This window comes from Eriocheir sinensis, chromosome 5 (assembly GCF_024679095.1).
Source record: "Eriocheir sinensis breed Jianghai 21 chromosome 5, ASM2467909v1, whole genome shotgun sequence".
In the NCBI taxonomy this organism is placed as follows: Eukaryota; Metazoa; Arthropoda; class Malacostraca; order Decapoda; family Varunidae; genus Eriocheir; species Eriocheir sinensis.
Window position 1 is genome coordinate 16,057,819 of NC_066513.1, and position 12,245 is coordinate 16,070,063.

Sequence of the window (12,245 nt, forward strand, 5' to 3'; positions counted from 1 at the left end):
AATGGCTACAAATGGTCATCATAGCAAGGGGCAGAAGAAACTCTGTACTTTTATGCCTGAATGGCTACAAATGGTCATCATAGCAAGGGGCAGAAGAAACTCTGTACTTCTATGCCTGAATGGCTACAAATGGTCATCTTAGCAAGGGGCAGAAGAAACTCTGTACTTCTATGGCTGAATGGCTACAAATGGTCATCAGAGCAAGGGGCAGAATAAACTCTGTACTTCTATGCCTGAATGGCTACAAATGGTCATCAGAGCAAGGGGCAGAATAAACTCTGTACTTCTATGCCTGAATGGCTACAAATGGTCATCAGAGTAAGGGGCAGAATAAACTCTGTACTTCTATGCCTGAATGGCTACAAATGGTCATTAGAGCAAAGGGCAGAGTCATGAAACACTAATAAAATGTAGCCTGAAGGATGATACTTGCATGTTTTCCAGTTCTGAAATCACTGATGAAGGTGGATGAGGGTGGGAAGCTTTTTTTGTTTTTGTTTTTTTTGCATACTCTGTATGTAATTATGTCTGAGAGTTGAAGGCAAATATCGATTTCCAGGCAAATACTGATTTCCAAAAGTATAAAACAAAATAAAAAATATAAATAAGAAACTTTTCCCACCTTCATCCTAATACACCCCCTCTTGTATTCCTTCATTGCAACCAGCTTTTCTCTCTCTCTCTCTCTCTCTCTCTCTCTCTCCAAGTTTAATCCCCACTTTCAAGAGAAGAAGACGTCATGTCTCCTGCCATCACCAGCACACTCATTAAGCCTCCCACCACACCCTACCTGGATTAATACACACCCATCCCACAGCTACTGTGCCTTCTGCTATCACCATTCTTTGCTATCTGCACACTCTAAAAGCTGCCATCCTCATGCTATCACGCACCTAAAATGCACTATCATGCACACAAGACCTGGGTGTGGCAATGGATTTGAATCAGTCGGGCCATGCAGTACACAACAGTTGACTGGTGCTATGTCATTGACCATCCTTGCTCAGTGATTGGTTGAGACTTTCACCATTCTCCTGCTTATTTAATCAAGTGTACATCTCTTCATTGACAACAGTTAAAACTGCCCCGTGTTCAGTTGACAAAACGGCCACCAATTGTTGTGCAATGTTATGAATGGAGTGCACAAGTTGCATCAAGATTGCTGCATGATCCAAATGGCCTGAGAAGTTGATGCACGGGAGGTTGTGTGGGTGGGCGGGTCAGTATTTGCAAACATGGGTGTCACAGCTATATGGGTGTGATCAGTGTCACATCTGCTGCACTTTCTTACCTTCTATAAATGTTTCATTCACTTATGACTGGGAGGGAGGAGCTGCTTTTAGGCATTTTTTTGCTGCAATCAGCAGATCAACTGTCCTGTTTGAATCACACATACCCTCACAGAGAGTTGTGTGGCCAACAAGTAAACTAAACCCGCCCCTGTTCTTTGAGTAATAAAATAGGCTTAGCAACCTTGAAAGAATCACTCAACCATTGCTGAACATATTAAAGTGGCATTGTGAGTGTTATAACAAGTATATATCATGTTGGTACAGTGTTTGGTGGGAAAATATGTGCAAAGCATGGTTGGAAAAAATCATAATTAAAAAAAAAAAATCGATTTATTTGATTAAATTAGATTTTTTTATTTAAATCGATTTTTTTATTTAAATGATTTTTTTTGCATTAATCCTTGTTTGTTTACACTGATTATTTCTTTCAGTCTTATGAGGCCATTTTCTTGTATTAAACTTGGCAATGTCAAATGAAATGATATTTTAATACACATTACCCATGATGAGTTTTCAAATAAAAATCATAAGTAGAACTAATAGTTTATTTTTTTTATGCTTTTGAATATTATTCTTGTAAGAGATGGCAATGATCTACTGGTGCCTGATTTGCTACAGGACCAGTACAGGACAAGTAGACTTGATACTTTTCCTCTACAACTGCTTAACATGTTCTTCCTTCTTTCATATATATATATATATATATATATATATATATATATATATATATATATATATATATATATATATATATATATATATATATATATATATATATATATATAAAGTGAAGACTCAATACTCGAACGTCTTGGAAGTCGAGCTTTTCGATACTCGAACGCAAAAGTTCGACTTGGTACTCGAAAAAATATCTGGTACTCGAACGTCCGCACACGTGGTTGCAAACAAAGGCTCATAGTCTCTCCCTCCCCGCCGCCACCAGGCGTGGAAGAAGAATTGGGTAAGGGGTATAAATTCATCGAAGTGATGTTCCTCCCCCCCAACACCACACCATTGATCCAACCCATGGACCAGAATGTCATCACCAGCTTTAAGAAGCTGTACACAAAAGCACTTTTTGAGAGGTGCTTTGAGGTGACTTCTGAAACAGAGCTCACTCTGAGGGAGTTTTGGAAGAATCACCTCAATATCCTCCACTGCCTAAGGCTTATAGATAAAGCCTGGGGTCAAGTTTCTGTGAGGTCCTTGCAGTCTGCCTGGAAAAATCTGTGGCTGACCTGTGTGACAGCCAAGGATTTTGAGGGATTCGAGCCTTCAGTCCAGAAGTATGCTGTGGTGGAGGACATTGTGTCTCTGGGGAGGGCCATAGGCATTGAGGTGGACAGTGATGATGTGGAGAAGCTGGTGCAAACACACTCTGAAGACCTCACCACTGACGAGCTGCGTCAACTTCACCAGGAACAGCTGCAGGAGGTAACTGAGGAGCTGTCTTCAGGGGAGGAGGAGGGGAACAGCAAGGAAAGAGTCTCCACTGCAGAGATCAAGAAATATTTGCGGCAGTGGACAGAGTTGGGAAACTTTTTGGAGAGGTGCCACCCTGATATTGCTGCCGTACACAGAAACATAAACCAGTTTGATGAAAATTTGATGCAGCATTTCAGAGACATTTTGAAAAAAAGGCAAAGGCAGATCACATTAGACAGATTCTTGTTGAAAAAGGAATCTAGTGAGAGTGCAAGTGTTAGTGAGCCACAGCCCTCCACTAGTGGGTTCACAGGAATCACACCAGGAGACGAGTTACCAGACAAATAACCTCCTTCCTCCTCCCCACCCTTCTCCCCTCCTCTTCTACGTTATCCATTACCAGCCTTCACTTACGGTAAGTACAAATCAAAATTATAAAAAAATTTACATTGAAATTTTTGTAAACTTAAGGTTTTGCTAAGGTTAGAACGAATTACCTGATTTATAGGTATCGGTAGTCGAACTTTTTGATACTCAAACAGCCATTTGGAACTAATTAAGTTCGAGTATTGAGTCTCCACTGTGTATATATATATATATATATATACATATATATATATATATATATATATATATATATATATATATATATATATATATATATATATATATATATATATATATATATATATATATATATATATATATATATATATATATATATATATATATATATATATATATATATATATATATATATATATATATATATATATATATATATATATATATATATATATATATATATATATATATATATATATATATATATATATATATATATATATATATATATATATACAGTAAAACCCGATTATCCTAAATGGAAGGGGAAGTTTCTTTGGGATAAGCCGATTTTTCGGATAATCCGGATTTATGGCCGCCATTTTGATTTTGAAACCAAACAAACACAAGCTACGCTAAACAAAGTAGTACGCTTAAAACATGTGATGTAAATGTTTTATTGTATGTTTGTCTGTGTGTCTCCTTGTCTGGACCAGTGTATGTTGATACTTGTGAGCGTTGCAGATCTGAATTGTGAATGTTGCAGAGTGCGACAGAATGGTTGTGCAAGCTTGCAAGTGTGACCTTGATGCATCGTGCAGGTGGGGACACAGTATGATGACTCATATTATCGCACAACTCGTATGTTGGAAGGGGAATGTGGCATGAAGTGGAGAGGGGAGTCGTGTTTGTGTCGTTGTCTTGAGAGTACGGTGTGAGAGTAGTCGTGCAGTAGTTTGTTCGTTCGCCACACCTACGTCCTTGCTGGGGCGAAGGTGCGGACGTGGTGTTGTTGAGAGTTTGTTTAATGTTTTTTGTCTAATACATTGATCTATTCGTTACAAGCTATTTCGGCAATACGTATTAGAAAGCATATTCATTTTAACTGTTCTTATCAATTTTAAATGTGTTAATATAGTACATTTGTAGTTACTTTTATTTATTTTTGATGTTTTATAACGTTTTAGTATAGAAAAAAAAAAATTATAATTGCATTATCCAGATCAATTTCGGATAATCCGGTTTTTCGGATAATCCGCTTTCGGATAATCGGGGTTTTACTGTATATATATATATATATATATATATATATATATATATATATATATATATATATATATATATATATATATACACAGTCGTCCCTCAAATAGTGCGGGGGTTAGGGACTCAGGACCCCCGTACTATTTGAAAATCCATATAAAATTGGTGCCCCCCTAGAAACACTCCTGGGCTGCGTTTGAGAGAGGGAATCGGGACTCTCGGAACGTTCCGAGTGCTCTCAAATGCATGACGCGGCAGCACGAGTTGCCAACTCAGCACGTCCGCTTCGCTCCCGGCTGTGAGAGGTGGAACAGCTCTGTGCTGTGATGACGTCATCAACAAATATGGCTTCCCAAAACAAAGACATAAGTGATTCCATTGCATCAGGAAGATCAGTGTACGCCATTTTGCTGCGAGTGAGACGCCGTTACCATAGCAACGACGAGGCTTAGTAAAAGGATGGCCTTTATCTTTACTCCTGCAGCACTCTTGGAGCACTGGCAGTTACTGCGGTAAGAATTTCTTTTACACTATGATAGATACAGCAAACACTGCTCTTATTCATGTGGTATGCTCTCCTTACTGCAATGTAACTCGTCCCAAAACGTAACTTCTCCTAAATCTGAATTCTTCTGCAAGGTGAACACCTATCACGAATGCTTTGGAGTGCTTTCAACAGGTGTTTTGGTAGAACAGTGTTGCCACTCACGCCAGGGCTACTTGGTGCGACGAGTGGGAAATTTAAAAATCGTAAAAAAATTCTTACATGACAATCCGTATAAAACCGAAACTGTACTATTGGAAACCGTACTATTTGAGGGACAACTGTATATAAATAATTTAAATCATTAGATATTTTACTCCTGATATAACACTAAAATCATTTTAAATGCAGTATATTTAATTTTGATTTAAATCATGATTTTTTTACTCTGATTTAAATTGATCTAAATCATTTTAAATCAAAACAACCCTGGTGCAAAGAAAGGTATAATAGGCAAAAAGGACAGGACAGAAAGTGAGGATTATTCTAAGAACTATAACAACAGCAATGAAAGTGTGAGCAGTGACAGCAGTAGTGAGAGTGATTTAGTCACTTCACCACCCTTACTGCACTCTACTGAACCACACCCTCTTTCCTCACCCCAAAATCATACTGACCCATCCTGTTTCAATCCTTCTTACTGGCATCTTGATTTATCACTCTCACTCTTACATATCCCTTTATCATTCACCCTCATCATCACTGCCTGGGCTTTCACCATTCCCATCCAGCTCTGAAGAGGACTAAAAGTAGGTAAAGTATATGTTTTCTAAATTGTTTCAATGTAGAGAACAATAATATTCAATCATGAAAGGAAGGAAGAGGAAAGTGCAGCAATTTGTTGCCACCTTCACCATTCAGAGCTGACTGCAGTGAGTCCTTGGAGACATGTTTCATGACAGAATCTCACAAATTAGCTGTATATAACACCCTCTTGCATGACTATTACATAGTGTCCTGTAATTTGGATTTTACCACTATGTTCAACAAGTTAAGATGCTTCATACAATCTAAGGACAAAAAAAAAAAAAATAATAATAATAGATAAATAAATATATTAAAAAAAAATAATAAAAATCAATCAATAAATAAATAAAGCAGTTTGTGCTTACGTTTCAAGATTGATTGATTTATTGGGGCATGCTACCAAAGTGCTACGTTACACAAATATTCTATGAAAACAATACCCATTGTTTAATGGGGGTGGGGGTGTTAAAAGGATTATTGAAGGCAATCTGGATGAAATACTTATATTAAAAACAAATATAAGAACATACAGCTATTGGTTAATATTAAATATGTTCATGTTCAGGAAGAAAATAGGCAAGAACTGGTTCACAAACAGGGTGGTGAATAAGTGGGAAAAACTCAGCAGATAGTTAGTTGAGGCAAACACAATTAAAAGCTTTAAATAGAGGTTAGATATATTAATGAATGGGGAGGGTAGTTGGCAAATAACCCACTCTCAAGACCTGCCATGTGTAGGCTGTCTGGCATATTATAGTCTCCTCATATCCTTGTGTACTGTGTAGATGGATAGAATGATGGATGTGAAATAAAAATTAAAACAGAAGTTGTCACCCTGCATTATGTACTCACTTGGCTACCATCTTTGCTCCCTCCACACTCTTGGTCTCTCGCACAATTCTCACAGCTTCTTCTGGAGAGTTGAGGTTATGCAACAACAGACGAATCACTGACTCATAGTCCCGAGCTGATTCATAATAGGTGGCTGCTTCCCTGTACTGCCCATCTGATTCCTTGGCCTTTGCATACTGAATAATAAGGAATAGTGTATTTAAAACAACTTACTCATATATGTAAGAGTGAATGGTATATGGACTGAATTAACAGATATACCAACAAATTATATTGATAAAAATATCTAAAGCTGGGTTAAAGCTTTAAAGTTTAGAAAACTGTGACACTGACAAAATAAATCAGTAATATCACCACATCACTTACATTTAATATTGCTATATCTAACAATAAATCAGGATAAAAAGTGATACCTATCAGAGGGTATTATATAAGGAGATGATTATGTGAGAGGAACTGCATTCAAGATAGATACAAAGAGAATCATAGAATAACCAGTCACTCATGGCATGATACCTATCATTTCATCAACCAAATACACAACATTACAAATACATATTATTATATATCTGTCAATCCATCTATGTCTCCAACTCCCTGTCCTTTCACGGGAACTTCCTCATCAAGTTAGCCGTGTCAATTTTTTCCTGTTCTGGCACTCCTCAGCACATCTAATCCCTATCCTACCAATTCTCTTTCTTTCCTTTACTCATCCACTTGACTGCTCAGTTTCGCTGTTGATCTTCCCCTAATACCACCCCCCTCAATCCTGCCCTTACACTTCCTTCACAAAGTCAACTTCATGAATCTTCCTCATATATCCAAATTATCTAATAGTACCTCTTTTCACCCATCGTACCACTCTACAATCCATTTCTTTTTCTGTTTCACTTACTACAAATTTCCCAAACTCATGTATATTATTTTCTCCATCTCATCTTAACAAACCACATTAACTTCTACAACATTCTCAGTCTTAATTCTAAATTCCATTGTGGAGCAATATCTCTCCTTTAAACCTCACCCTCTTTTTCTTACCTCAACCCATCAGCTTTGGTATGGCCACCAGTGTCCAAACATGGATAGTGTCACTGGTTTGGTATGGCCATTAGTGTCCCCAAGTTAGAGTAAATTGTAAGAGGAGGCATGTGGCAATTAACCACACATGACCCAGATCTAAAAACTAGTCAGTCATATTTATTCTCTCTCTCTCTCTCTCTCTCTCTCTCTCTCTCTCTCTCTCTCTCTCTCTCTCTCTCTCTCTCTCTCTCGGTCCAGTGCTGTTTATAATTTACATCAATGACATTGACGTTGGACTCAATAATCTCATTAGTAAATTTACTGCTGACACAAGGATTGGTAATTCCGTCCTCACTGACGAAGAGACAGTCTCCAAGAAGATTTGCATAAAATTTCAGATTGGTCTGATAGATGGGAGATGCCCCTTAATATTGAGAAGTGCCAGGCTCTTCAAATTGGTACAAAAAATAAGAGGTTCAATTATGAAATGTGTGCTATTAATCTTAAAAGCGTATAGTGACCTGGGTATAGGACCTGGGTGTCAAAATCACGTCTAACCTCAATTTCTCACAGCAATGCATTGATGCAGCAAACAAAGCAAACAGAATACTGGGTTTCATGGAGAGAAACTTCTCATTCAAGAATAAAGATATAATAATTTTACTGTACAATAGTTTAGTCAGACCTCATTTAGAATATGCAGTACAACAGTATTGGTTTTCTCACCATGCAAAGAACATTGCAAAATTAGAAGGTGTGCAACATAGGGCAACTAAGATGATCTCTTCCATATGCAACAAACCTTAAAACGAAAGGCTCTCATCCTTTAAGCTGTTTTCTCTTGAGAAACGTCGCCTCCAAGGAAAACTGATCAAATGTTTCAAAATACAGTAAACCCTCAATATAAGACTAATTAGGGGGGGGAACTTAGTCCATTAACGCTGAAGGTCCATTATAAATGGTGGAAATTTAAAAATACGAATAAAAATACCGACGAACCCAATAACATAGGCATACAGATTTTTTTATTGTGTATGTTGTCTGCACGTTGTCTGTATAGCCATGGCACTCTAGGCAACGGACTGCAAGGCATTGAGGTTGCCAGGTTGGCCAGGGGCGGATACAGTGGGTGGCCCAGTGTGCCCAGGCCCCAAAAAAAATCTCCACCCCCCAGAAAATCTCACGTGTATGCGGATAGTGGGTACATAACTGACTCACTTATAATGTGCTGCAACTATAATACGGAATGTGTCATCGGCTGTAGGCATATGCAGGTGCGGATACAGGGGTGGGGAGCCAGATGGCCCAGGCCCCCCAAAAAAATATTAGGATAACTAAAATATTTGAAATACCCATGAATTGAGAAAACATAAAATAAATTTAAGATATCCCTAAAAAGCTAGAGAGCTGGGGAGCTAAGCCGGCCGCCGCTAGATAGATCTGGACGCTGTCCTCCAAACTTTAAAAAAAAATCCTCCTCTATAGGTTCCTTGGGCTTTACTATGCGGAGGCAAGATTTTAATTTTTTCGGTGTCTGATGTAATTTTTCACTCTCATGCAGGGCCAGGGCACAACGGGCACGTGCCCAGGGCCCCGCGCTCTTATGGGCCCCGCACTCATCTAACAATTTATATACTCGTACAGGGCCGTAGTACGCCGTACCCAGGGGGGCCAGGGGTGTCGGACGACCCCCCTCCATCTGCTAAAATGTCCACTTTCTGAGAATCAAAACGAAAACTGGTATCTTTCTGTTGTATTCCTGGAAAACTCAGGATTTTCTTTATTTATTTTCAGTATTTAAGTTACGGAATCGTATATTGAATATTATAGAGCAAGATTTAAAGGCCTAGGAAAAAATCTTTGTGACCTCATTCCTCACACGCAAGCAGAAAGTGAATTTTAGTGCAGGCCACTATCATCATTCGGCACTTCGAAGAGGAATTAAGGGAAGACTCCCTTGCCTTTGTGTACACCCAAGACCTCACCAGTAAAGGTTTAGCCTGGCTCCTTTTGCGCACCGTTGAAGACCTTGGATTGGACATGGCCAAGTGCAAGGGACTTGGTTTCGATGGAGCACGTGCCATGATGGGAAAATTCAAAGGTGTGCTGCAGTACTCATGAAGAAGGACACCCTGGCCAAGCCAATCCACTGCTTTAATCACCAGAAGAATCTATATAGTACTGACGAAGGCATGTGACATCAAGGAAGTGAAGATCACTCTTCAAACACTGACCGAGGTGTACAACTTTGTTCATTCTTCGAATATGCGTTCTCTCCACTTCACAGAGGTTGGCAAGCTTACCTCGGCCAAGTGCGATAAGCTTGTTCCCCTGTGCCCCACCAGGTGGATTGAGAGGCATGACACAGTGCTGGTTTTCGTTGAATTTCTGCCTTTCATTGCTGTTTTTCTCGAGGAGGAACTTGACGCCACCGCTGGGCTCCTCACTGCCATACGTGTTTTCCGTTGGACTGGTTGTAGTGGAGTGTATATTGACGCATACTCTCGAGCCGAGCCGAACTCTTCAGAGAAAAGATGGTGACCTGGTGTCAGCCTATGCCACGATTTGTGGCGTCGAGACCATTTTTGCCAAGTTCAGAGCAGATGGGGAGAATCATTTCCACGATGTGTTCATGAAAGCAAAAGAGCTTTTGGTCGAGGTGGGGTCATCGCATGACACCATCCCTGTGCCACAACTCTGTGGACGATAGACCCAGCGATCAAATATTCCGTGCGAGAATGCTGAGGAGTACTACCGCCGGGCGGTGTACAATCCGTTCGTGGACCACGTCTTGGCTGAGTTGAAGAGTCGGTTCAGCGACGACACAGTGCCTGTCACACTTCAGCTCAAGCAACTCCTTAACGGCCCCGAAACGGATGTTGCGGATGTGCTTCAAGCGGCGAAGCTCTACGAGCTCAACATCGAATCCCTGACACTCGTGAAGGTGTAAGTGGAGCTCTGGGCATTATCTGTTCCGGTCTTCCAAACTATCAAAGAAGCCCAGGCACACGCCAACACCAGCATGTTCCCCAATCTTGCCATTCTCTTGAAAACTACGTTGATGCTTCCAGTCTCCAACGCGGAAGCCGAGAGGTCTTTCTCAGCATTGAAAAGGCTGAAAACCTATCTGAGGAGTACCGTCGGCTAAGAGTGCCTGAACGGACTTGCCCTCCTCTGTGTCCACTATGATATCCCCATTTCAGTCGAGTGATAAGCAAATTTGGTGAAAAACCCCACCGACTACTCTGCTTAGTGAGGCACTTGTTGAAAACTTGGGAATTTGTAAATATGTTTCTTTAGATCAGCCAATCTTTGCAAATGTGTTACCTCAATCCCATGTAAAAGAAGCCCTATAAGAATTCCTTTTTATCTTCAGCTGTGTCTAATTTTACATATTAACTCTTTTTTGTAAAGGTTAGGTTTGTAATTTATATATGACCTGTATTAAGATCACCCTTGCTGCTTACATATCGAAATAAACGTCTTGTTTTCTTCGAATGCTCGTATGGTGATGATTTCTACCTGTTCAGATCTGCCTTTTCACTGGTCGGATGTACAATTTGAATTGTTTCTTGTTATTGCTTGCCAGCTTAAATATTGATTGCACTTCATATATATATATATATATATATATATATATATATATATATATATATATATATATATATATATATATATATATATATATATATATAATATATATATATATATATAAGAAAAATTCATTTGTCACATATGCGTTGATTGCTCGGGAGCTGCGGATTTTAAGCAAAGAACCGCCATCACTGTCCATTGGTCTTCACTGTTTTGAGACTCTCGCTAACATGAAATTTTACCATCGGGCCCTCCCCAAATTGATTTTCTGGATCCGCCCCTGAGGTTGGCAGTGAGGCCCTGTGGGAGGGCTGTATGTTACAGGTATGTGTAAAATTTTACAACTGCACCTATCTCACACACGAAACTTTTTTTTTTGTGCGTGTGTGTGTGTTTGAAATATAATCTGTTAACTCTTTCTATCACAAATTATTAAATGATTGACTTTTCAATACCTGTTGTACACCCGCCGCCGCAGCCGCAAAATAGCTCGCAAAGAGGTTCAACTTTATTACTATTTCTAAATTTCACTCATCGCTCACAGAGATCAGAAGTGGACAAACTAAAACAAAACCAGGCAAATTAATATCTTCCTGCTGTATATTCCCCCAGTGCACATGCATGGTGGACAGCAGAGCGAGTTATTTCTGCGAGGAGATATTTCTTGCAACACCGGCCAGAGTAGTGGGCTACCCACACTGCCCCCCCCTGTCCCATCTCGCACAGTGTATTTCCGCCGCCCCACATCACATGCCGAATAAATTTAAGCTAACAAAACCTAACTTAACCTAACCTGACCTACCTAATGGGTGACCCCTAAATCTGTGTCAGTACTGACATTCACAAACACTTGGCTATTTTCCATTACATTTACGTCCTGCATTGATGAATAAGACTTTCTTGTGGTGTAAAAACGTTCTTCATTTGAATGGGAATTACAAGGAGGAAAATATCTCATCAGGTGGGCTGAAAAAGACTACAGTAGCCAAAAGATGGGACAGAAGATAAAGAGAGGAGGGCAAGGTGGCTAGCAGATGCTATTGTATTTACTGGGCGTGATTGATTCAAAAACTATTCTTGGTCTCCGTGGATTTCTGACCCTCTCACCTTGTCCATTATATCTGAAATCCATTATAAGCAGGTCTATTATATCGAGGGTTTAT

At 39.4% G+C, this 12,245-nt stretch overlaps 1 protein-coding gene across 2 annotated transcripts in view; it reads right to left on the bottom strand.

Annotated features, from left to right (window-relative positions):
- LOC126984659 (WD repeat-containing protein 19-like) overlaps window positions 1-6,644 on the bottom strand; it is a gene marked incomplete at its 5' end in the record, with an annotated part of 77,723 nt that extends 71,079 nt beyond the window's left edge. For both annotated transcript variants that reach the window (XM_050838528.1, XM_050838519.1), the window contains 1 exon segment: window positions 6,469-6,644. In XM_050838528.1, coding sequence (XP_050694485.1) covers window positions 6,469-6,644 — 176 coding nt within the window.
- Window positions 6,645-12,245: the final 5,601 nt, after the last annotated feature.